The sequence below is a fragment of the Chelonoidis abingdonii genome, chromosome 2 (genome assembly GCF_003597395.2).
Source record: "Chelonoidis abingdonii isolate Lonesome George chromosome 2, CheloAbing_2.0, whole genome shotgun sequence".
Classification (NCBI taxonomy): domain Eukaryota; kingdom Metazoa; phylum Chordata; order Testudines; family Testudinidae; genus Chelonoidis; species Chelonoidis abingdonii.
Genome location: NC_133770.1, coordinates 298,155,827 through 298,182,359, shown reverse-complemented (window position 1 = coordinate 298,182,359; position 26,533 = coordinate 298,155,827). Strand labels below are relative to the sequence as shown.

General features: G+C 48.0%; 1 protein-coding gene across 3 annotated transcripts; it reads left to right on the top strand.

The window, feature by feature from the left end:
• The first annotated feature begins 1,220 nt into the window (after positions 1-1,220).
• On the top strand, positions 1,221-24,973 carry TOP1MT (DNA topoisomerase I mitochondrial). 3 transcript variants are annotated; one of them, XM_032763243.2, is made up of 15 exons: positions 1,221-1,446; positions 1,848-1,930; positions 4,976-5,091; positions 6,196-6,317; positions 8,646-8,768; positions 9,574-9,761; positions 10,742-10,886; positions 12,908-13,051; positions 13,877-14,062; positions 16,580-16,648; positions 18,064-18,178; positions 19,027-19,154; positions 19,385-19,479; positions 22,227-22,376; positions 24,500-24,973. In XM_032763243.2, the coding sequence occupies exons 2-15, from the start codon at positions 1,899-1,901 to the stop codon at positions 24,600-24,602; spliced, it is 1,716 nt and encodes a 571-aa protein (XP_032619134.1). In that variant the 5' UTR covers positions 1,221-1,446; positions 1,848-1,898; the 3' UTR covers positions 24,603-24,973. The 3 variants fall into 3 exon arrangements, with proteins under 3 accessions (XP_032619134.1, XP_032619135.1, XP_032619133.1); XM_032763244.2 differs by lacking the exon at positions 1,848-1,930; XM_032763242.2 differs by lacking the exon at positions 1,848-1,930 and having other exon boundaries at positions 1,221-1,487.
• The last annotated feature ends 1,560 nt before the right edge of the window (positions 24,974-26,533 follow it).

Sequence of the window (26,533 nt, the reverse complement as noted above, 5' to 3'; positions counted from 1 at the left end):
CTAGATGAGCACCTGAGGTCCCTTGCAAACCTGATATTCTATGATGCTATGAAAATATACCCATGCCATGTACGTTCTAGAGCAGTCGGTGTAATTTCAACGCATGGGCATCATCTCATTTATTGTGTTTGCCTCACTACTTTAAGGCAAAAGAAAATGGTTAAAAATAAAAGGACAGTTTGCAAGATAGAGAGATCCTTATACTGTACCATATACACACAGCATGTTTAAAAAGCACCTGCTATTATTGGTGTGGCCAGCTGATGTCACTGTATGCTGGAGTTTTGTCTCAGAAAGCTAGAATTCAGGTAGCTAGATCAGTGGTTTTCAACCTGTGGTCCACGGACCCCTGGGGGTCCCTACAATATGTCTAAGGGGTCCGCGAAAGGTTGTCATTACCATAGAACCCTGGGGGTCCACAGACACTGTCTAAGATTTCCAAAGGGGTCCGCACCTCCATTTGAAAATGTTTAGGGGTTGGCAAATGAGAAAACCCCTGGGTTAGAAGATGGAGCCATCAGCTGGATGTTGTCAGGAATTTTTAACAAGTCCCACTGCATTCCTGGCAGAGCTGACCAGTACTTCCCTCAGCAATAACTTTGCTGCAGTTCTTACATTATGTGGAGTCCAGCCCTGTTTTAAATGGTATAATTTGCATTGCCTCTTGGTATGGGGAATCTTATTTAGTGTTCTACCTCCTTGAGTGGAGAGTATATTTCGATCACTTGCTGGACAAGTCTAGCTTGGCTGAATGAGGTGCAGGGCTGCCCAGAGGATTGAGGGGACCTGGGGCAAAGCAATTTTGGGGGCCCCTTCCATTAAAAAAAGTTGCAATACTGTAGAATACTATATTCTCATGGGGGCCCCTGTGGCGCCTGGGGCAAATTGCACCACTTGCCCCACCCCCCGCCCCTGGGTGGCCCTGATGACGTGGTTGCATAGTAACTAGTTAGCTTAGCTTGCACCCTGTGGTCTCCACACCGACACACCATCTGTGACTACATTTCCCAGGATGCTGTGCTGCCCAGGCATTGAATGAAGTCCAGTGACCTGCAAATTGTTTTGATAGGAATTGCATTTCTTAATTTTTTTTTAAATGACAAGTACCAGTCTCTCAAAAGCAATGCCAAGCTGGAGGGACCTGCCTTTGCAGCTCAGCCCAGAGGGAACCGTGTAGGAAGGTGATGAAACGCTTCCACGTGAAAGGTCATGGGATGTGACTGAGCTGAGACTGATGTTAGCATGTGGCTGGCTGTAGAGTGCCTGTCTCTTGCATGTGGTCGCTCTTACTCATGGAGGTGTCATAGCAGCTTGTGCCATGTGACATGACTGGATTTCGGGATGTTTCCGCGTGGTGGGGTGCTGGTTAGACAAGCCATGGATCATTTTCACCCCCATCCTGGCTGTGGGTGGCTCAGCAGCCTCCAGTCTTTGATACGTTTGCAGGTCAGTGCCGCTTGCAAGGGAGTGGTGAGTGGCAAAGCCAGGTAAGGTGGGTGAGGTGAGATCTTTTATTGGACCAAGTTTGTTGGTGAGAGAGACGAGCTTTCAAGCTGCTCCGAGCTCTGCTCCAGGTCTGGGCACCGTCCTCAGAGTGTCACAGCTAAATACAAGGTGTGGGACAGATTGTTTAGCATAAATACATAGTTCCGGGGACCATTCAAGGTGAAATGGCCTGTAAACACCCCTCCAGTCATAGGGGGGAAGGAGGTGGAGAGAAACAGCTGAAGAAGTTAGTTATTAGTGGGTTATAGATTGTTGTAATAAATCCAGCGTCTCTGTTCAGTCCGTGATTTTTAGTGTTTAGCAAAGTTATGAATCTAAGCTCCCAGGTTCGTCTCCGAAAGGTGTTGTGCAGGTTTCCTTGGAGGATGAGGGACTGATGGGTCGGTTATGGAATGATCGCTTTGGGAAACGTGATCCCCCACAGGTGATGTGTATTTGTCTTTTGGGCGTTCATTCGAGAGCGTAGCGATTGTCTGGTTTCACCCACAGGGTTGCTATTTGGGCCCGTGGGGCCTGTGCTAATTTGGTGGTCCTTGTAGGAGTGCTGAAACCTGGGTAGAAGTTGGGGGGCACCGGCACTGGAGCTGTGACCCTGCCCCCTGCTCCTCTTGTCCCTGGCTAAACCAGGCAGAGGTGAGAGCCGCCCAAGGTGCCCAGGCCAATGTGGGGAGCCCTGGACTCTCCACCTGCCCTGGGAAGGGGCCCCGGGGGCCCGAGAGCAGCCCCCAGCCAGTGTTCCTGCCTCGTGGGGTGTGCTGCCCAGGGCAGGTGAAGGGTCCGGGGCTCCCCCACAGCAGACTAGGCTCCTTGGGCAGCTCTTACTATGGCCTGGCTCCAGCTACTGGCCTGGAGGGGTGAGGCCTCAGGGGGAAGAGGAGGAGCAGGGGGCAGGGCCCTGTGGCAAGGGGGCACCTTGGCCCACCTCAGCCCCCCCCCCCCCACTGGGAAGAATCTGGTGTCACTAGCAGGGGCTACGCTTCATGGTGGGGGAGCTGATCACCTTGCCAGCTCCCTAGCTGTGAAGCCCAGTCCCTGCCAGTGTCACTCCATGCCTGCCCAAGGCTTGAAGTTTGGGGGGCCAACGTGGTCCTCCTGCCCCCCAAAGTATGTCCACGTTAAAAAGTGCACAGGCATGGCCCTCCCACTTTTAAAAGTGAGGGGAGGACATGGCCACCTTGGATCCCTGATTCTGGTGCCCCTGAGCCCCCAAGGTCTGGGGGGCTCAACTGTTCTTTGTGCCCAGGGCCCCAATAAATCTTAATCAGCCTCTGTATGTGGGGCATTTAGTGCACTGGCTGAGGTATACCACTTGTTGTGATAAATGTGTGTAGGACTCCTGGATCCTGAAAGGTGCGTTGTGGAAAGTGTTGGTCATTGCAGCTGTGGAGGTTTATCTGCAGGTTTTGCATCTGTTGTTCTGGCAGAGCCTGGTGCCGCTTTGATTTGGTGGCTCCAGGTCTGTGGGGAGGTTGCTTCTGAAGATGAGCTTTGGGGGGTGTTTGAAGGCCAGAAGAAAGGGTTCAGGAAAGATTTCTTTCAGGATTGGGTCCCCATTGAGTGTGGAGTTGTATTACAGCAATACTACCTGAAAAGGCAGAATCACACAATATCAGGGTTGGAAGAACCTCAGGAGGTCATCTAGTCCAACCCCCTGCTCAAAGCAGGCTCAATCCCCAGACAGATTTTTGCCTCAGATCCCTAAATGGCCCCCTCAAGGATTGAACTCACAACCTTGGGTTTAGCAGGCCAATGCTCAAGCCACTGAGCTATTCCTCCCCCCAACTAGGGTCAGGCATTGGTATTATTGTCAGTTTGGGGTAAATTAGGCATCTGTGCAGCTTCCGTCTGTGTCATGTGAACCGTCCTCACAGCATGTCTATCAAAGGCTCAAATAGAGAGTTGCTTTGGACCAGATCCTCAGCTGGTGTAACTCAGTGTAGTCCCATAATTCCTGGGTTCTTTAGCCAGATTTTTGCCTTGATTGTCTTTCTGCAGACAGCAGACCTGCTGGTCTGATGTGTTCTTTCTGTTCCGTATTACAACCCCCAGGGGAGGGGAAAAGCTAAAATACTTTCTGCTCCCACTCAGAAAAGTGTGGAAGTTCTCAGCAGGTTTTGGGGGCCTCCTTCGTCATTTTGCTTGTTGTGCCAGGGTTTGACAGGGCAGTGCGGAACACGCTTTGGCTTCACCAGTTTGCCTTGTGCTTGGCAATGTTTGGCATGATGAGATGATACGAGAGCATGTTGTGATCCTTAGTCTACGTCAAAATCCAAGGGCACAAAGTGTATCTATTATCTAGATCGTCCTCAGCCCCAAACTCCCCTCAACTAATTTTTCTCTATCACAGATGTTTGTTGAAGGGTCTGCATTCACAGCTAGGGTTGCAGCGGTCTTAGAATCCCAGCTGATTAGCTGGGGGCGCAAAGTTGTTTAGCGTGAGGACCACACACGTGAGCAATACCGATCAGGGTGTCCTTGCCCTGGCAGCAGGCTATGGAAAGTGACTTCACTCCTGCTCTTGAGTGTAGATGTGTCGTCTGTTTCAGTTGCACAGAACTGAAGCCAGCTGGGGACGGGAGGGGGCGCATAGCAGACAGCACAACCTCTGTCCCTCCACAGCTACTGTGCAAGCCTGAGTCTATGTCCTAGCTCGTCAGCTGAGATTTTCAATCCCCTTCCCAAGTCCTTGCTTGGAGGCTAATGCATTGGGGGTAAATAAAAGGTGAGTGGACAGATATCCTCCTGCAAGTGCTGCTGTTAGAGGAAACTGAGTCACGAAAGGAGCCATAAGGGTTATGCTGTGGCATTTAGGGGCTCTGCATAAAAACAACACTGCGGCCCTGGTTTTTAATTATGTTAAATGTGGGGGTCTGGAAGTGAATATAACATAACTGGGTTGTCTCACAATCTCCCTGCTCTCCACCGTATTGTGTTCAAGCCCCACACTGCTTATCTGCCCTCGCACCCCCTTCACTCCGCTCCCCCTCCATTCGACTGCTTCTCTCATCTCCATACCTTTTGTCTAGAGCTTGTATCACCATGGTGTTGGAGCACATCACTAGCCTCAACACCCCCTGTGAGGGAGTGCAGTATTATCCCCGTTGCACAGATGGGGAAACGGAGGCACGGGCTGGCTTGAGTGATTTGCCCAAGGTCATATAGGGGGTCAGTGGCTGAGCTGGGAATTGGACTCATGTCTCCTGAGCATCCTGTCCACTAGAGCGAGACCGTCCTCCCTAGCCTGGTTCCTTGCACATTATTCCATCTCCCTGTGGGGGTACCTTCCAGAGCTGATCCATAAGCCTCTGCTCCAAATCTTTTTCTAAAACCCATTTCTCCCAGGATGCCTACAGAAGCTCCCTGGCTCGGTCCCCACCATGTCCTGGGATGGTGGTATCCCAAACGGAGCAGCAGGGAATTGCATATGCTGAGACGCTCCCTAACCATTCACGGTGCTTTTCTCTATAAGGTGGGAAGAGGAGAAGACAGAGGATGGGGTGAAATGGAAACAGCTGGAGCACAAAGGCCCCTACTTCGCCCCTCTCTACGAGCCACTCCCTGACGATGTCAAGTTCTATTACGACGGTGCGTTCTGTTTTCTCACAGATACTGCAAACAGTAGCAATATTCCTGACATAGTGCAGCTGGTAAAATGGACCGAACAAAGAATACGGTTCGTCCGAAGCAGACTGTCGCTCGCTCTGAGATGAGAGCCTATATTAACCAGTCCGTTCGGGTCCGTGGGCCTGGCAAGAGGCTAATTTTGCAGCCTTTCTTATTGCAGAATGTGGAGTTAAAACACCAACAGTTTTTTAAAAGCCAACGCATTTAGAGTAATCCTGGGCATTCAGAAATCATGAGTTTTCTCCCTGCCCTCCCTCCCCCCTTGGTTTAAAAATAATGGAAGAAAAAAAGTTCTTTAAAAGAAAATAATAAATGGTGAGGTTGTGGGAGGGGTACTTGCCTTATGGTACGTGAGCCTTTAGAGTTAATTTGCTTCATAGAATCATAGGCTATCAGGATTGGTAGAGACCTCAGGAGGTCATCTAGTCCAACCCCCTGCTCAAAGCAGGACCAACCCCCAACTAAATCATCCCAGCCAGGGCTTTGTCAAGCCTGACCTTAAAAACCTCTAAGGAAGGAGATTCCACCACCTCTCTAGGTAACCCATCCCAGTGCTTCACCACCCTCCTTGTGAAATAGTGTTTCCTAATATCCAACCTAGAGCTCCTCCACTGCAACTTGAGACCATTGCTCCTTGTTCTGTCAGCTGCCACCACTTAGAACAGCCCAGCTCCAACCTCTTTGGAACCCCTCTTCAGGAAGCTGAAGGCTGCTATCAAATCCCCCCTCACTCTTCTCTTCTCCAGACTAAACAAGCCCAGTTCCCTCAGCCTCTCCTTGTAGATCATGTGCCCCAGCCCCCAATCATTTTCGTTGCCCTCCGCTGGACTCTCTCCAATTTGTCCTCATCCCTTCTGTAGTGAGGGGACCAAAACTGGACGCAGTACTCCAGATGTGGCCTCACCACTGCCGAATAGAGGGGAATAATCACTTCCCTCAATCTGCTGGCAATGCTCCTGCTAATACAATTCATGCTTTCAAGTGTTACTCCGCAGCCAGCTTGGATGGAGGGGGGATTAGAGCAGGTGGGTGACCAATGATGAAGCACACTGTGTTTCTGTACAGGCAAACCCATGAAGCTGAATGTGGCTACAGAGGAAATTGCCACCTTCTATGCAAAAATGCTAGATCATGAATATACAACCAAGGAGATTTTCCAGAACAACTTCTTCCATGACTGGAGAAAGGTACCTGCTTTGTGGGCACGTAGTCACTGCTCCTTGGCTATAAGAATGTATGTGGGGATCGGGATGGAAGACTGCGTCTCTAGGGGGCGGAGCTGAGGTTGCGGTGCATGGCCTGTGGTGTCTGATAGAGATGGGAATGGTAAGGGGTGTGCTTGTGAGTGGGGCAGTAGAGGGGATGTACCGTGAGGTGGCTTAGCATTTTCACATCCTTGCTTTTGTGGGTTTGAGTCAAGAGGTGTTTGTAGCATCCCGGCCCAGACTGCTTCATGTTAGTTTTTGGGTATTAATTACCTAGGGTTTTTTAAAACATTCAATAGGAGGTGGTGTTAGATGAAAGGGGGAGAGGGCAGATGTGTGTGTGTGAGCAGTGGTTGGGGGTATGAGCTGGATTAAGCCTTGTTATGGGCTGAGTTAAACCTCATTGAAACTGGTGTGTGAATGTGTCCTTCGCTTAAGAGACAGTTAAGGGGCCATGTCTAAAACAAGGCGTAAGAGTCTGACCAGAAGCTCGCACCACGGGGGGCAGAGGGTTTCACTGGGTTTTGTTCTGCCTGGTTCCATGTCTTTGAGCGTGGGAAAACATCGAGCTGGGGGCAGGTGAGGACCAGGGTGATTGAGGCAGAGAAAGAAAGCTCAGCAAGAGCCTATAAGCACGGTGTGACCCTGGGAGAAGCATAGAGAGAGATTTTGGGAGTCTGGTGTTGGCTAAAGAGGTGTAGGGCTGTAGGCAGAGAAGCTAGCCCAGGGTGGGCAAACTTTTGGTCCAAGGGGCACATTGGGGTTGCAAAACTGTGTAGAGGGCCGGGTAGGGAAGGCTGTGCCTCCCTAAACAGCTGGGCCCCCACCCCCTATGTACCTCCTACTTCCTGCCCTCTGACTGCTCCCCTCAGAATCTCCAGCCCATCCAACCCTGCCCCCTTGTCCCCTAACCGCCCCTGGGACCCCACCCCCGTCCAACCCCCCTGTTCCGCGTGCCCTGACCTCTATCTGCACATCCCTCCCAACAGCCCCCCTGAGACTCCCACACTTATACAACCCCCCCAGTTCCCCATCCCCTGACTGCCCCTCCCAGAACCTACACCCCATCCAGCTGCCCCTTGTCCCCTGACTGCACCCCAGGACCCTCCACCCCTTATCTAACCCCCCAGTTCCAGCCCCGGCCCTCTTACCGTGCTGCTCAGAGCAGCATGTCTGGCAGCCGTGCCACCCGGCCAGAGCCAGACACGCCGCCACGCTTCCCTGCAGGAGCGTGCAACCCCGCCACCCAGAGTGGGAGAGGGGCCAAGGGCTCCCAACTGGAACATCGCCAGGTTTCTGAACTCTGACTAGCCGCTCAGGGGCAACAATATTTTATCATTCAGCAGCTAAACATGAGGATTTCTCTGTTGCAGGAGAAAAATCTCACAGAACAGTGACTCCTCTCAGAGCAGGTTTTATGTGCACCTGGCCACTGGCGATAATGCTTCCATGCCCAGTAACCCCACATAGATCGAGCTTGTGTGTGTGCCTGGCTTGGAATTTCTCCCTGTCTGCTCTGAGCTGTGGTTTAGTGGTGCTGTTCCACCCCAGAGGTGGTTGCATTGCACGGGTGTATGAAGTGATCCTCACACACAGACTTGACGTATTCAGTTTTTATTGGTAAATGGGGATTTCACCAAACATGTGCAATCCAAAGCAAAAATGTTTCCATCGGTAATTGAAATTTACAGATAGACAAAGTAAGAAAAATTCTGCTTAATAACTTAGTAGAGTTTGTTTTAAGGATATTTACTTTGTATGTTTTGACACTGAATGTTGACAGTTTCTCTTTGAATGGTTATAAAGCTTTAACTTTTTGAATCTCAGCAGCAGCTGTCATTAAATAATCATTAAAAGCAGCAAAGAATCCTGTGGCACCTTATAGACTAATAGACGTTTTGGAGCATGAGCTTTTGTGGGTGAATACCCACTTCGTCAGATGCATGCATAAATGACCATTGTTTGACCCCCCATGCACACAATCATGAAAGTTTAAATCAAGAAAAAATTGGACAAAATGATTAGAAATAAATATGGATATTATCCACTGAAATTATGAACAAATAAATTCTGTCAACCTTGCCTGTACACATTCTCAGACTTTCAAAAGCGGCCACTAGTTTAGAAAAATAAACTTTTCAGGTGCAGCTTAATCCTAGCCTTTGATTTCAGCATTGACAGCACAGCTGTAAAACTGCTGCTCAGCAGACTCTCCAGAAACCTAGGTTATTGTCCCCCCATGCAGCTTATCCCCAGTCATAAATGAGATTTGCCTACCTGTTCTCCAGTTCTCTTCTGGCTTTTGCTCAGGAAATGACCTCGGAGGAGCGGAAGAAGATAAAGCATCTGGAGAAGTGTGACTTCAAAGAGATGCACAAGTACTTTGTGGATAAAAACGAGGCCCGGAAAGCTTTGCCCAAAGAGGAGAAACAGGTTAGGATGCTGTTTCGAACGACTTCTGTGGATGGTTGGTAAATATTTAGTCTGGGTGTGGGGGGCTTAATTTCCTTATGGCAGCTTTTGTGTGTCACTCTATGCGATTGGAAAATGCATACTTCTGATTCAAAATCATGTATCTGTTATCTGGGTAGTAGTCTATAACTTCTTCCTGTTACCCTCCTCCATCCCTGCCCGTTTGTCACTCTCATTTGCTGCCTCTTGTCTTAAATTAGGGCAGGGGAAAACTTATTGCTCCACCCAGGCTCTGCCTGGAGGCCCCGCCCCTTCCCCGAAGCTCCAGCCAGGCTCCGCCTCTTCCTGCCCTGCTCGCTGCCCTCTGCACTCCCCTGAGTGCCTCCCGCCAGCCACCAAACAGCTGATTGATGACCCTGCTGAACAGCTCAGGCTGATGGGTGCAGCGCACCTCCATTTTTTTTCTTTGGGTGCTTGAGCCCCCAGAGCACCCACGGAGTCAGTGCCTGTGTCCTGTATATGTACAGCCATGGATCATTTAATAATGTACCGATTAATACTGGTTCTGCCTCTTCCAGTCCCTCTGCTTCCAAAAAGAGAGGTTTGACTTATTTCCAACCATTGGGTATCCACTCACTGTCAGTGCTGTTGGTTGATTGCTGGCAGTTGGTTTGAAATTCCATGGCAGGAGGCTGGTTTCTGATTCCTAAAGCTCTTGAATTTGTGAACCAACTTTCTTCCGGAAGACCCGTGGGTAATGGTAGGTGCAGCACCGTGGGTAGCACCTTGGACCGGCATTTTCACCATGGATTGTTTTTTAAATCAGAAACTGAAGGAGGAGGCAGATAAGATCCAGGAGGAGTATGGGTACTGCATCCTCGACGGGCATCGGGAGAAAATAGGTAACTTCAAAACCGAGCCCCCGGGGCTGTTCCGTGGGCGCGGGGACCACCCTAAAATGGGCATGCTGAAGAAGAGGATCATGCCAGAGGACGTCATCATAAACTGTAGCAAGTGAGTGAGTTCCCATTAGCTAGAACTTAACTCTTCAGGCCAGATCCTCAGCTGGTGTCCATGGGCTTTGCTCCATTAAAGGCCAACATTTTCTCCCTGGTGTTATCCTTGGCTGTATTCAAGTCACTCTGCTGCCCGCTTGCTTCCAGCAGGGCTAGGTCACTGCTTTGCTCTACTGTTACTCCTGAGATGTAAATTCACATGGGACATCTTGAGCCTCCTCTTCTGAGGAGTTTTTCCCTTTCTACGTGACAGGTACATTTCACAGTCAAATCCTGCATAGATACAGATGAAGTGGCCAGGAGTAGCCAGTCAACTCCAATCTCACGTCTGTCCAGGGATTTCTTATTAAAGCTTTGCCAAGGAGAAACACATGGGTTTTCCTTGGCAAACCCTCTATAGCTTTTTTGGGGGGTCTGAAGAAAGCCTGAGAGATTCACTCCATACCCTGCCCCGTCCCAAATCCTGCTTGTTTCTACCTTAGAAATATCAGGAATGCAGTTGTCAATGTTATGCTTGTTGGAGGACTGCATGGAGGGCTGTGAGCTGCGGGTTGGAAACTTTCCAAGCCCTTCATTAAAGAGGGCAGGCTTAGCAGAGAACATTTCTTCCTTGGATTTGAGTTAAATAAATGTTAATCCGATATTGTGCAGTTTGGGTAAAAAAGTCGTTTCCCCACTCCATGAGATTCAATTGCTGGGTGTACCCAGTACCGTTAAACCCACTACTTCTCCAGTTGTTTCTAGTCTTCTGGATAGAAGACCTGGATGTTTAATTTTGTAACTGAGCAGAAAATCTCTTTACTCCTTTACAAGAACAAACCTTGCCTATTAAAAAAGAAGCCATGGGGACTCAAGTCCATTTCTTTTCCCTTGGTTGGCCTTTCGTGTCATTAGCATTGGGTTGGTTTTGATCGGTCTTTGAACAGAAGGGCCCAGGGAGTGGTTATAATTTTGCTTTGCATCCTCTCCATGTAACAGGGACTCTAAAACACCCGAGCCTCCATCGGGTCACAAGTGGAAGGAAGTGCGCTGTGACAACACCGTCACGTGGCTGGCTTCGTGGACCGAAAACATCCAGAACTCGATTAAGTACATCATGCTGAACCCGAGTTCCAAGCTAAAGGTGGGTGTGCTGTTCCTTGTCAGACCATCCGTTTGCCTTTGATTGACCCCTTTTATGCCACAGTCCACGCACGTGCCTGTAGAGGAGCAGTTGGCACAATCTTTTGTGCATATTTGTCCAATGAGACTGTTAATGCATCGTATGGCTACCCCGGTGACATCACAAGTCTTGCAAGAGAAGCTAGAATCTCTTGAAATTGGAAGCTTTTACAGTTATGCCTCTGACTTTGGATTTGTATAGAAAGACCTTCTGGCTTAAAGAGAGGCCTAGTGGCCTAATGGATAGAGCACTGGACTGGGAATCAGGAGATTTGGGTTCTACCCCTGTCTCTGCCACTGGGCTGCCAGGAGACCCCCTGTGAATTCTGGTCTTTTGCGTGCTTTTACCCTATACTGTACAGACCAGCATTTCTCAAATTGAGGGTCCTGACCCAAAAGTGAGTTGCAGAAAAGGGCACAAGGTTATTTTAGGTGGGTTGCAGTATTGTCACTTACTTCAGAGCTGGGTGGCTGGAGAGTGGCGGCTGCTGACTGAGGCAGCAGTGCAGAAGTAAGAGTGGCAATACCATACCATGCTATCCTTCTGCATGGCTGTTGGTGACGGCTCTGCCTTCAGCGCTGGGCTTCCGGCCAATTGTCACTGCTCTCTGGCTGCCCGGCTCTTAAGGTAGCACTGCCGCCAGCAGCAGCGCAGAAGTAAGGGTAGCAGTACTGCAACCCCCCTACAATATGCTTGCAACCCCCTCAAAACTCCTTTTTGGGTCAGGACTCCTACAATCACACCGCCATGGAATTTCAGATTTAAATAGCTGAAAACATGAAATTTACAATTTTTAAATCCTATGACTGTTAAATTGACCAAAATGGACCATGAATTTGCTAGAACCCTAGTTATAATGATTCACTAAGATGGGTACAACATGGCGAGACTGTTCTGTTTTACAGTAATCCTGGCGATGATGGTTTTGATAGTCTAAATTGGCCCGTATTGGGCTTAATATTAGCAACATGCTTTGTTCTCCCTTTTTACTTTAAAAAAGGCAATTTAAATCTGGATATGTTCTACAAGTCCAACAGGAAGGTTAATAAACATGCACAATATCAAAGCTTTCACTGTAGCATTAACTCAGCTAGGTTCCACTTAGATTCACATCGAACAATCTGTTAGTAATCAAATATGATAGATGTGCAACGATGGAGAGTTAGTGCTTTATCATTGCTTGATTTGTATTCCTAATCGCCTAACAATGAGACGTGCGTTAGCATGAGCTTCTTACAATAAGTACTTTGAAGTCAGTGCTGGTTCAGTGCTTCTGCACAGCCATCAGGGGGCGCCCAAACCATTCCTCCAAAAATTGTAGTTATTCCTCTTTAACTTGAGTGACATGGATAGATGATGTAAAAAAAAAAATCATCCGAACACTGAACAGTGTTTAGAACCTGGACAGCGTTCCTAATGATATTCTATCATCAAAGTAGGTCCAGTCTGGAACCAGGCAGTTTCCTTGTAAAGGGTTTTATTCCTGGAGCAGATTAGGAATTGTTCGACAAAACGTTTTTGTTGGGAAAAGGCTGGTTTGTCAAAATCAAAAAATGTTCACGGGAAAGGGTCTGCTTGGGTTGATTTTTCTACACCAAAAAAATTATTATTATTATTATTATTTTTAATTGTTGAAATGAAAAACTCTGGTTTTCCGGCTCAAAATAACTTTTCGCTTAGAAATTTAAGCTAACTCCTGTTGAGAAACGATGGTGAAAATCCAGACAGAATGTTTTGAAATGATTGAAATGAAATGGCTGGATTGACCTGAACCAATTATTTTTTAAGATGTTTGATTGGTGAACATTTTAGATGTCGACTTTTTGTCCCAGCCCAGGATGGGAAATTTTTTGAATTATCGCGAAATGTTTTGCAGGATGGGAAAGCAGTTTCTTCCCTAGCTCTGTTTATTAGCTGTGACAGTGGCTAGGTGACAATGGATGCTGTGCAGGGCAAGTGGAAACATCCATTTTTCCTTCCAGGGGGAGAAGGACTGGCAGAAATATGAAGTAGCCAGACGTTTAAAAGATGTAGTTGACAAGATCCGCTCTCAATACCGTGCAGACTGGAAATCCAGGGAGATGAAGAAACGGCAAAGATCCGTGGCCCTTTACTTCATTGACAAGGTGCCGGCTTGCTTCTCTGTCTTGTTGGGCTAGGTGTTTTCCTTGTAAAATTACTTTAGCTGAGCTACGTTCGCACTTACTGGGAGCTGTGAGTCGTGGGTTAGCCCATGAGTGGAAGCCACTCGTGGTCACAGAGAACATGAAAGTGAATTGCAATGGGAAATGTCCAGAGCTGTCCGTGAAAGTGTGCTGGTGGTACAGGACCATGTGGAGGGTTACACACATTTCCTGCCTTTGCTACCCCCCCCAGCACACGCTGATTTCCAGCGTGTGTGATACTTGTCACGCCTGCTGCCACTTGCCCAGACGAATAAGCAATGTTGCATCCAGTGACGCCAGAGTTCTTTGTTGTAAGGGTTATTTCAATGCTGCTGCTTGTGGCAGTGAAGTCTCCTGTTGAAAACAGGGCTGCATTATCATTACTGCATGTGAATGCAACTGAGCCTATGTCCTCTTCCGATATCCCTCCCCTGTACCATCTAACCCCTGAACTATTTCCTGCCTCTCTCCGGCCTAGCTGAAGGCATAAGCATAATGATACTTGCATAGCAAGGGTCCTTGAGATGCATTCCTGCCAGGGTATTTCTGCACAGCTGGTCGAAGGGCTGTAAATATGAGCATAAAGATGAATGATGGAAATGGAGCAAAGAAACTCCAGGGGCATTTAGAGTCTGTGGTGACTTGAGCTGTGCCGACCCCTTGGTGGAAAGAAGTATCCAGTGTGTTTCTCACAGCATCGTAGCCTCTTTAGCACTGGTTTTGGGGGAGGAGGTGTATATTGGAAGATGAGGGGTTTCCATGCCTGCTCTGCTGTGTTCCTCCCAGCTGGCCCTGAGAGCCGGTAACGAGAAGGAAGAAGGGGAGACTGCAGACACGGTTGGCTGCTGCTCCCTGCGTGTTGAGCACATTAAGCTGCACCCAGAGCTGGATGGGCAGGAGCACGTTGTGGAGTTTGACTTCCTGGGGAAAGACTCGATCCGGTATTACAACAAAGTGCCTGTGGAGAAACCGGTGAGCGGTGCTGGGGTGGGGTTCGCACACACTCCCACAGGTAGTTAATCGATCTGTGGTGCCTGTCCATCTCTCGTCTCCCTAGTACCTAAGCGTCTCTCAATCTTTATTGCATGAATTCTCCCAACCCCCAGGTGAGGTAGGATAGGATTATTATCGCCACTGTACACATGGGGAAACTGAGGCATGGTGGGACTAAGTGATTCATCTCTGAATGCACAGAGAGGCTGTGTCAAAGGAGAGACATGAACTCATGTCTCCCAACTCCCAGGCTAGTGCCCTAACCACTTGGCCATCCTTCCTTTAAGATCATAAGAACACCTGTGCTGGGTCAGACCAACGGTCCATCTAGCCGAGCATCCTGTCTTCCAACAGTGGTCAGTGCCAAATGCTTTGGTGGAATGTACAAAATTGGGCAGTTTATCAAGTGATCCATTGCCCGTTGTCCAGTCCCAGCTTCTGACAGAGGCATAGGGACACCTAGAGCATGAGGTTGTGTCTCTGACCATTCTGGCTACTAGCCCCTAATGGACTTTTCCTCCATGAACTTACCTAATTTTTTTTTGAACCTAGTTATGCTTCTGGCCTTTACAACATCCTCTGGCAATGAGTTCCACAGGTTGACAGTGCACTGTGTGAATTACGTCCTAATGTTTGTTTTAAACCTGATGCCTATTAATTTTATTGGATAACCCCCTGAGTCTTCTGTTTATGTGAAGGGGTAAAAAACGCTTCCCTATTTACTCTGCCCACATCATGTTTTTATAGACCTCTGTCATATGCCTCCTTAGCCGTCTCTTTTCTAAACTGAACGGTCCCAGTCTTATTAATCTCTCCCCGTATGGAAACTGTTCCATACCCCAATCATTTTTGTTGCCCTCCTCTGCACCTTTTCCAATTCCAATACATCTTTTTTGAGATGAGACAACCAGAACTGCCTGCAGTATTCCAGGCGTGGGCATACGAGAGATTTTTATAGTGGCATTATAATATTTTCTATCTTTATGATGGTCTTATTTCCTCAAGAAAATTGAAACAAAATATTGATGCTGATCTGATTGTCTACTGTAGCCTGTCGTTTGCGGCCATCGAGGGCCGGGCCCTCAGCTGGTGGAAATCAGTGTAGTTCTGTTGGTTTGAGATTCACGCCAGCTGGATACCTGGTCCAATTTTTCTCCTAGGAAAATGGACTTACAGACTCATAGACTTTAAGGTCGGAAGGGACTGTTATGATCATCTAGTCTGACCTCCTGCACAACGCAGGCCACAGAATCTCACCCACCTACTCCTGTAACAACCCCCTAACCTATGTCTGAGTTACAGAAGTCCTCAAATCGTATTTTAAAGACCTCAAGCTGCAGAGAATCCTCCAGCAAGTGACTCATGCCCCACGCTGCAGAGGAAGGCAAAAAACCTCCAGGGCCTCTGCCAATCTGCCCTGGAGTAAAATTCCTTCCCGACCCCAAATATGGCGATCAGCTAAACCCTGAGCATGTGGGCAAGACTCATCAGCCAGCACCCAGGAAAGAATTCTCTGTAGTAACTCAGATCCCAACCCATCTAACATCCCATCACAGGCCATTGGGCATATTTACTGCTAATAATCAAAGATCAATTAATTGCCATACCATCCCCTCCATAAACTTATCAAGCTTAGTCTTGAAGCCAGATAAGTCTTTTGACTCCACTGCTCCCCTTGGGAGGCTATTCCGGAACTTCACTCCTCTGATGGTTAGAAACGGTCATCTAATTTCAAGTCTAAACTTCCTAAAGAACTCGAGCTCTTCTGTGTCTTAACACATCTGAGCTCAGAAGTTTTATTTTCAAACTCCACACCTCCCTCCCCGCTTTGTAGTTATTGTCACCATGCGGCTTGGAGTCAGTGTGGTTATTTGTACACTGTACATGCGGATGTTCCTCAGACCATCCAACGCTATTGGGTTTGTACTTGTAAGATGGTGAAAGACACTGAAATACACTTGCGTGACAAGCTCTTTTAATCACAAGTTATAGTATAGAGGGAAAAAATATATTGGGCCATATGTCACTGGCCTCTGTGTCTTTAGGGTAATATTTTTCTGTCCTCATTGATTTCAGCCTAAATTAGCAAATGATTCAAATGCATCGTTATCTTGTGACGGCAGATGCACCTGGGGTCTATACCCCATGCTGCCACTCTGTCAATGGGTAAGAGTGTTACCTCTGTGTCCCTTTTCCTGATTTGTAACATAGTGTGATACGCATCTCACAAGGGCAGTAAAGCTAAATGCAGATGGGTAATCTTGTGACCGAGGGAAAAACATTTGCCCAAGGTCACAGAGAGTGGATAACCTGGGAATTAAATCTAGGAGCCCCAGCCTTCTGCTGGAAGATGGTGTAATATATCCATCACGGGGGTGTTGAGGCTTAGCTAACGTTGCTTTGGGATTCTTGGAAGAAGCATCCAGTGAGATCTCCGTGAGAGTTGCCACAGCACATCTACATGAGCCTTTGGTGTAATTCTTTGTGTCGTTGCAGGTGTTCAAGAACTTGCAGTTATTCATGGAGAACAAAGACCCAGGGGATGACCTCTTTGACAGGCTGAATGTAAGCTGGATTCGTCTTGCTCTTGAAACTGAGGGGTCGGTAGTGCCAACTTGAGCTAGGCAGATAGTCCAAACAGTTGCCCAGTCTTGCTTGCAGGACCCCAAGCGAGTTCAGTTCCATACTTCCCTTGAGCAGAGAGACTGCCAGACCTGGCATTACACTGTGTGTATAAGCGGGTCAGTTGGATGAGGCCACTGATTTCATTTTAACTCATGACCCTGATTTTTAATGCCTGTTTTCTCCCATGATTAGCTAGTGCAACCTGCAGTGTCCTCCAGCACCCCACTGTAATCTTTGATTTCTCAACCCAGTTGCTGCATGAGTATTAACTCAGCAGCTGGGCTCTCTGGACCCCAGACCCTGGTGACAGACCCGCTATCTCCAGCGGGTTAGAAAACTGCCTGCAGCAGCTTAGAACAGCTCCAAACAGTCCAGGGGTTCAAAGTCTGCAGAGGGCCCACAGGCTAGAGGCCGTATTTAGACAGAGCCAAACCTTTCGCTCGCTGACAGGGCAAGTGGCTATTTCCTGAGGGCCGCCATGCTGTCAGAAATGACCTACATCCAACAGTTTCCATGGGGGTAGCCTGAGCCACCCTCCAGAACAGAGGCAAAGCAAGGCTGGGCCTTGAGACCAAGGGCCTGCTTCTCTGGTGCCCACCACCTGTGCAGAGTCGGGGTTTAACCTGACCTTTCCGATGTGCGAGAGGTTTTAACGCCTCTGCAAGGTGCAGGGCAATTTAGAGTCTGGCCCGGAACCTTCTGTGGTTTCTCTCCTGGAATCTGGCCTCCTGCCAAATTATGTGTTAGCCACCAGCCCATAAATACACGTTAATGAATCGTTTCCATTTCTGTGAGCACTCCAAGGCCTTGCGATCTACCCCTTCCACGCTACCCCAGCTTTTGTACCTAGTCTGCTCCCCTACGTTGCATTCACAGAGCCCAAAATGTTGTGTCTTCAAATGCGTGTTGTTTCTGTGAGAGGGTTCTTATCCGTGAGGGCAAGGATGCCTAGCTAAGTAATCAGAACACAAGGGTCTCGGGTCCTGCTACCGTTTTGGACCTTCCAAGCACAACCACCAATGGTCTTGTTGTTTAGTATCTGCTTCTTTTGATGGGACTGTGAGTCCATGTGGCTCAGCAGTATAAATTCAAGCAGATGTTGGGCCAGATCATTAGCTAGTGCAGATCCATTGAGTTCAATGGAGTTATGCCAATATACTCGAGCCAGTATACTCACCAATTTCAGAGCTCATGTGCAAAGTGACAAGAAATCTACACACTTCTGTGCTCCTCATCACTGTAGTTTTTTTGTGCCTAAAGTCTGCCCGCTTACAAATAAAAGGGAAATTGAAAACTAAGCACTTTATTTTCCCACTTTTCACTATTTTCCCCCTGTGCCTTGTCTCTTTGTTCAGACAACAGTCTTGAACAAACACCTTCAGGATTTGATGGACGGGCTGACAGCCAAGGTGTTCAGAACTTACAACGCCTCCATCACTCTGCAGGAGCAGCTGAAAGCGCTCACCAATGGTAAGAGAATGTTTCCTTAGGCAGCTTGTGGAACTCATGGCCACATGAGGCAGTGGAATCAAATGCCATATGCCCATAGCAACATGCAGTTAATGTGAGTTAGGGTGAAAGTTATCAAGCCTCCAAGATACCAAATGAGTGAAATAATAGTCAGGAAGGGAATATTTTTGCCTTTGTTGCACAGTGGGATAGTGATATTATCTTGAGCTTATTATTTGGCTTTGCTCTGAAGCATGAGTTGTTAGTTATCTCTGGGAGCAAGATACTGGGCAAACCCTGTGCACCCCCAGGCCCCTCTTCCAACCTCTGATAAATCATTGGGTAGCCAGTGATTTTAGTTTATTGTTCATTTATTGTGTGATATGATGAACATGTCATATTGTATGTTAAATAGAGTTATGTTGTAGGGTTATAGAGGTATAAGATGGATCAGCATGTAGTTGATTGATTTCTGTCGTTCTAACTGGTGCATGGATGTGTTAGGAGTTGGGTATGCGATGACGTTCATAACTTTGTTGGAAACTTTAATACAATGGATAGAAGATAGCGGGCCTTGTGATTGTGTTACTTGCCTATGATTTCATCTGTTCCTTTGAGCTCTAGATCTAAAACAAGCAGATAATTCTGTTTAACTTATGGCTGTAGCTGCCAGACCCAAACCATCCGGGGTGTAATACAACACCACTAGAACTAATTTGAAATAAACATGAAGGCTGCAGGTAAATAGGTATATCCTGTAAATCAGTAAAAAAAAATAAAATAAATTCCTATCTTGAAAGCCTGTAATTTTTACCCTCCTTCCATTTCCTGTACCAGCTGCTTAATATAATTACATTGTGTTTTTCCAGCTGAGGACAACGTGGCGGCGAAACTCCTTTCCTACAACCGAGCCAACCGAGCAGTGGCCATTCTGTGTAACCATCAGAGAGCCACGCCCAAGAGCTTTGAGAAGTCGATGCAGAACCTCCAGGCTAAGGTGACAGAGGCAGGATGCTGATAACAGCCTGAAGAGTTATTGCTTCTGTGTATCAGATGTGTTTCAGGGTTGCTAGTGCTGTGTGGGCTGGGCTGGAGGTGACAAGGAAACTCAATAGCGTGTATGATGGAGGCGAGACGTTGGCACTGGGTCACTGCTGCGGCGGAAGCGACATCAGACCTTCTTCAGGAAGAAGGAAAACTCAGGGTAGTTTGTGTTTGTTTTCCCAGATTGACGCCAAGAAAGAACAGCTGGCCGAGGCGCAGATGGAGTTGAAGAGAGCCAAGGCTGATCTCAAAGCCAAAAAGGATGTGAAATCTAAAGCGTAAGGGTCTCGTGTATCACAGTCTTTGTTAGCAGAGGGAAGCGGGCGGGACTGGGGGCATGGCTAGACTATCAAATTAAGTCGACTTAAGTCGACATACAGCCACCGCAGTAATTAATTTGATTTTTAATGTCCACGCTATGCTCCTGCTGTTGGCGGTGAGCATCCTGACCAGGAGCACTTGCAGCACTTTAACTGGTATTTTGGGGCCCTTACAGCCGGAGTCCCACTACCCAGGTTCAGGCTCTCACCAGGCAGTGGGGATCCGGCTGTCGCTCCGGCTGTCACCCCAGCTGGCAACAGTCCATGTAAGCAACACAGTGTCTGCATGGACATTGAATTGATCTAACTGCATTGGCCTGAGAGCTCCACCTCTTCCAGAGGTGGAGTTAAGCTGATGTAGTGGGCGAGTTACATCATCAGGAGCGACGTTCTCCTATAGAGTTAGATCGAGATCAGCTACCTTATGGCGACCTAAATCTGTCGTGCACACCAGGCCTGGGTGATACGGGATCTGTGGACTGGGGAGAGGGATTGGTCTTGGTAGTTTTTCTTAACCTTGTTTTCAGTTTCTCCTGCCACTCTGAGCTTAGAAAATCCTTGCTGTGAAACATCAGTGGGGGAGTCACTGGAGATCATTGTGATTTTGAGGATGTTCTAGCGTGGCCTACTGGTTAAAAATCAGCTTCTGACCTGGCTCTTAGGCCTGGAGCCTGCAAGAGTGGAGGTTGGGGGGCTTCTTTATGGGAAATCATCCTGTATAAAGGCAGATTTTGGACACCTTTATTGATCCTGCTGATAAAATACTACCCAGACACATGGCACATGCTTCATGCTTCTTGTGGATGGAGACATTTGATCTAGCACAAAGTTGTGCCTTTGGCCAGAAGAGGAGGTGGGGAGGAGGAGCACTGGCATGCATAGAAGGCACCTTTGCCATCCAGTGGTGGTTTCAGAGCTCTGAATTGCTTCACGTCCCAGAGACTGATTTCCCTTCTGGGTGCTGGTTGTCATGGTGACCCTACTCTCAAAGACCACATGAAAACCCGGGTGTTCTGTTCTGTTGAGCTCTGTCTTTTGAGATCCACCTTAGTGCCCTAACCAAATCCTCCTCATCGCTATCTTAGGAACATTTCTAGGCTGCATGCCATGTGGTCTGAACCTCTCGATGCCAATCTATGCGGCCGTTGGTTCTAGGATGGGTCATTGGTTGCTTCATGGACTAGCAGATTGGATGCTCTGTAGGTCTAATGGGCTTGTGCACAGTGCTGAAGCCAAAGACTCTTTCTTTCCAAGCAGTCGAGTTTTTCAATCTTACTTCTCCAACATTAATGTTTACACAGGCTCCCACATCATTGGTATTGGTTACCGAATTTCCTTGCAGACGATGGAACGCTCTCCATCAAACTAATCCCATATATCCATGACCTTGTGCCTCCTTTATCCGGTAGCCTTTTATTTTATTTAAAGTGAACGTAATAATGGGGTATTATACCACCATGGGTTCGGCTCTGGTGGCTAGCTTCAAGCTCAACAGAGTGTAGGTCACCTCTGCTACTTGCTTCAGATATAGAGTCTCTAGGAACACTCAAAGACCAAGAGTGGTGACCACACAGACATTCACAAGTACGAGGTCTAGTCTGTTTTATTAGTTTTATTAAAGTTACAATTAAAGCTGTGATTACCCAAGCATACAGAAATGCTGCACAGACCTATGCACACGTTACAACTATAGTTATACTCACATCCTTAATTATAGTGTTAGGGTCTGATGGGTCTCTCATGGTTTGATCATCAGTAAAGGGATGGTCCTTCATGGAGTTTCCCATAGGAACTCAATTTTTTCACTCTGGCCACCCCCTTTGTATAATGTGATTCTGTCTATACCTACATTCTGCTCATTTCCATAGAAGGATCAACACTCTTTTTCCTTATTGGTCTGATGGCCCCATGAAACTTAAGGAACCCCAATTTCTATAGGTTGTGTAGGTTCTCTTTATTCTCATTAGCATTGATGCACCTTGTGGTTAGGGCATGTGTTAGAACAATGTGATTACGGGTATCTCGTAAGCAAAAAAAATATTTTTACTGTTCATTTTTTGCAATATCACCCATTAGTGCATCTTTTCCCTTCATTTTAGGGCACTGGATTATTCTTCAGTCACTTATGTCAGCATATCTTAGCAAAAGGCCTAAAATCTTACAGGCCTCAGCCAGTAGGCCTTGCGTTTCAGCCGTACTTACTTAAATGCCTAATGCACAATGATTCCCTTCTAACTGCTGATCAGTCTTATCCCCTTATAATCCTATAACTTAACTCTGTTTAGCATACAATGGTTGTATATAAGTTAACATGTTAATTCATTATAATATCACACAATAAATGAGCAGTAAACTAAAACCATTGGCTACAATCCCAAGCTTTTATAGTTGAAACCAATGGGAGCCTTTCCACTGACTTCAACGGATCAGCGCCTGAGGTCTTAGTGACTGTTAAACAAAACCTCTGGGTCTTGATCCTCGTGGCTGAGGCAAACCGTGGGTCTTAGCTCCTTTTCCTGGCTTGGTCAGAGCAGCGGGCTCCGTCTCTCTTGTTAAAGCGAGGCGTCCGGTATCTTTGCTTGCCGTGGCGTCTGTAGAACTGCCAGAGCGCAGAGGGGCTGCACTGTAGCGTACCGCTCTGTTTCAGCCCTGCTTTGTTTCCCTTTTTTACCGTCCCGTCTGACTTGTCCCTGTTCTTCCGCCAGTGCCGTGGAGAAGAAAAAGAAGCTGCTGGAGAAGATCCAAGAACAGCTGCTGAAGCTGAATGTTCAAGCCACAGACAAAGAGGAAAATAAGCAGATCGCTCTGGGCACGTCCAAGCTGAACTATCTGGATCCCAGGATTAGTGTGGCCTGGTAGGCTCTGGCTCTCTTCAGAGCTGTTTCTTTACACCTCTATGTGCCTATCCCATGAGCACGGCTGCGAGTGCTGCCCGTGCAGAATGAAATAGCTACTTGCCCCTAAAGCATAAGTGCCGACTCTGTGAGTGCTGTGGGGCTGGAGCACCCATGGGAGAAAAACAATGAGTGCTCAGCACCCACCAGCAGCCTCACTGATCAGCTCTTCCCCTACCCCCCTCACAGCATTTCCTCCCCTGCCCAGTCCTCCCACTGATCAACTCCTGCCCCTCCCTCCCCAGCGCCTCCCACCGATCAGCTCCTTCCCCTCCTCGCACATCCCTCCCACCGATCAGCTCCTTCCCCTCCCTCGTAGCGCCTCCCACCGATCAGCTCCTTCCCCTCCCTCCCTAGCGCCTCCCGCTGATCAGCTCCTTCTCCTCCCTCCTAGCGCCTCTCACCGATCAGCTCCTTCCTCTTCCCTCCAGCGCCTCCCGCCCACCACGAACAGCTGTTCAGCAGTGAGCAGGAGGCGCTTGGGGGAAGACAGTTGGCTGTGCTCGGGGAATCGAGCGGGGCAGAGGCAGAGCAGGAGCAGGAAGAGGTGGGGCCTTGGAGGAAGGGGATGGAGTGGGGGCAGGACCTGGGGCGAAGCAGGGTTTGAGCATCCCCCGGGAAAAGACAAAGTCAGCGCCTGTGGCCTCAAATCTCTGGATCGGGAGAAAGGGATGGTTTTCAGACAAAACCAGGCTGGGCAGGACCAAGGCTGAGCTGCAAAGCTGAGCATCCCTCACAGGGAATGTCCTGCAAGCAGCTCTTCTTGTGTATAACAAGGGAGCTTCAGCTCAGGCAGCTCTGCTCTTCCCAGCTGTGGCAGGATGGCCCAGGGCACAAAGGCGACCTCTCAGGAAACTGGGTCCCCAGCCAGCCTCATCTGTGTGGCGAGCTAGCATGCGGCAAATTGGGTGGGAATCTCCGGCCCTGTAGCCTGCCGTACCTTGACTGGCCATATGGATCCTGCTACGGTGCACTAGCAGTTCTGGAGCATGGCACCAGGGTCCCTCCAGAACAGTCAGTGTGCAGCGGCCCGCCCTAAGTGAAAACCAACAACTAGAGTTGCACCCGTTGGAAGCCAGTGCAGATCCCAGAGCACCTGGTGTCTTGCACTGCTAGTGGGAAACTCTGCTTCCCGTATCTTTTTAGTATTGTGGTATCTGAGCACTTCACAGCTGTTAATGGATGTATCCCTCCCAGCACTCCTGAGAGGTCGGGAAGGGGTATCCTCCTTCTACAGATGGTTAGATGGTGATGTGTCCCAAGTCCCCAGACAAAGAACCAGGCTGAACTGGGAATTGAACCCACATCTTTTGAATCCCAAGCCAGTATCTCATGGACTCATAGGCCAGAAGGGACCATCACAATCATTTAGTCTGAGCTCCTACACATTTTAAGACACACACCCTCACCCGCCCACTCCTGCAATAGATCCTTGCTGAGTTACTGACGTCCTCATGTTTTAAAGATGTCATGTTCCAGAGAATCCACCATTTACACTAATTCAAACCACCAAGTGACCCATGCCCCATGCTTCAGAAGAGAAATTCCTTCCCGCCTCCAAATGTGATGATCAGTTAAACCCTGAGCATGTGGGTGAGACCCACTAGTGAGACACTGGGAAAGAATTCTCTGTAGTATCTCAGAGCCCTTCCCATCTAGTTCCCGCCTCCAGCCATTGGGGATTTTTGCTCCTGACAGTCGCAGATCGGCTCCATGGCATTGTAGGGTGTCCCATCGTACCAGCCCCTCCTCAGATTTATCAAGCTCAGTCCTATCCACTAGGCCATCCTTCCTGCCTCCATTACAACGTGTTACAGAAAATGAAAAAGCCCAGTACGCTGTATAGTGCTGTGAAGGGGGAAGTGATGCATTTCACTCATAAAACTGAGGTTCCACACCTCGGTGATCTCAAAGCATTTATGTCAGCCTAGAGAAAACCCACAGAATCCGAAATCGTTAGCAAATGCCCAGTAGGTAAGAATCCTTCCCCAACAGGGTGTTGAACTGGTGGAATTAATAGCAACAGCCTGCTGCTGCCGTTGCCTTCTGCTACCGTTCAGCATCTGCCCTGTGCTTTCCTGCAGGTGTAAGAAGTTTGGAGTGCCCATCGAGAAGATTTACAATAAGACCCAGAGGGAGAAGTTTGCGTGGGCAATTGACATGGCTGATGAAGACTTTGAGTTCTGAGAATGGGGCTTCCCACTGAGAAACGGAACCCATGTTACCTCTTGCTCTTCTGGTAGCTTCGGAAGTTTTTATGTATTGGGGAAAATACGTGTAATGGAAGAATTTGATATGTGCACATAATGCCTTTTTTGTGTAAAAAGAACACCCCGAGTTTAAATCAGGAGCACAGGTCCCACTCCCAGGGGTACTAATCCTGACCACAGTGGCCTTAAATATGAACTTTCAGTTCCTTCTCTCTGCTGCCAAGTGCTTCATGTCTCCTTCCCTCTTCGGTTCTGCGATGACAGTGGTTAGGTGCAAGTTTTAAGTATGTAATATAAAGCTAGATTAGATTATCTAATCTCATCTCCATTCTCTGTGTCAGGCTGTCTCTACCCGAGAATTAGCTTGACGAGAAACACTAAGGAATGATACTGCTGGAGCCAAGCAACTGGAAACACTGAAACATGACTGAAGGGGTGTAGCAGGAGTCCTGGGTACACTGCGAGAAGGGATAGTCTACAGATTTCTAAACCTGTATGAGCATGAGTAAGAATTACAGGATATTTTGTTTTCTCTAGTCTTTGGGAGGGGCAACTGGTTCGGAGACGCGCACACAATCACGGTGATCTGTAGGAAACATTTGGTTTACGGAGGGAGATTGAAACCCAAAGTGAAAATCATGTTGATTTGAGCAAATTCTGCTCGAATGCAAGGTCTCTGTATAACCTTGGTGTAGCAGGACCGTTCTCTGGCCCTGCTCCAAAGCCCACTGATGTCAATAGAAGTTTTTCCGTTGACTTCAGTGGGCTTGGGATCAAGCTGCAGGTATCTTTAGACTCCACATCAGTTGATGCAAATCCATTCATTTTCATAGTGTGGAAATGTGTCAGGTCCATGGCAGGGGTTGGAAATGTTAGACAGGGGACATGTAGAAGCAAGATTAAGTAGCATGCGACTTCACTGACTGAGTCCATGTTTCTCACTGATCTGGCAACGTAGGGCAGCAAGCTGCCCTCAGCACAAACGGATGGGGATCTACTGTAGGAAAAGTACAGTAAAATGAAGATGTTTGCCATATCACTTTGGATCACTCGTTTTGATACAAAGCACAAAGTTTTGTACGGATCTTGCAAGCAATAAGCCTAAAAATACTTTTGTCAGGAAATCTTTGTATGCACACTAAGGGTTAAATTGGCTCCAGGATTAACCCTTCTGTCATTCAGTGGATAAAGTCCCTGTCACTGCGGTCTGGAGGTACTTTTCTGCGTGTCAATTTTGAAACCGTTGCTCATGTGTTAACTTATTTAAGTTCTCGTTTCTGTTTGAAGTTAGGTGCTTGAAACATTTCATTAAAAACTGAAATATTTTGGGGTATATTGGTCCTCTCGTTTATCCAGTTAATCTGGTCACAGAACCCAACCCTAGCTCAGGAGAAACGGGCATTGGTAGTTGGTCTCTGAGGTGATGATGGAAGGGCTGCCAGCAAAAGCAATGCACACGCAAGTTTTTGTGAGGACACATTTGAAAATAGGGCTCTAAAATGTTAACTTTGAGAGAGGACGTTGGACAGCGGTAAAAGCAGGAGAGAGGACTTGTGTGCAATTGGCTGCCATCTATTAGGACGCAGGGACTTTGGGTTTCTAATCTGATAGTTGGATGGGTCCCACAGGGCCGCCCAGAGGATTCAGGGGGCCTGGGGCAAAACAATTTTGGGGCCCCCTTCCATAAAAAAAATTGCAATACTATACAATACTATATTCTCGTGGGAGCCCCTGTGGGGCCCGGCGCGAGTTGCCCCACTTGCTCCGCACCCCTGGGCAGCCCTGGGAAAAATAAATCTCTGCATCTCGGCACAAACCCAGTTTTGAGAAAACTTCTTTACAAGGTATCACTGGTTCTCAGCATCAGCTAGGGCTAAAAGGCACTAAAGCTCATTAAAAGGGTTGGAC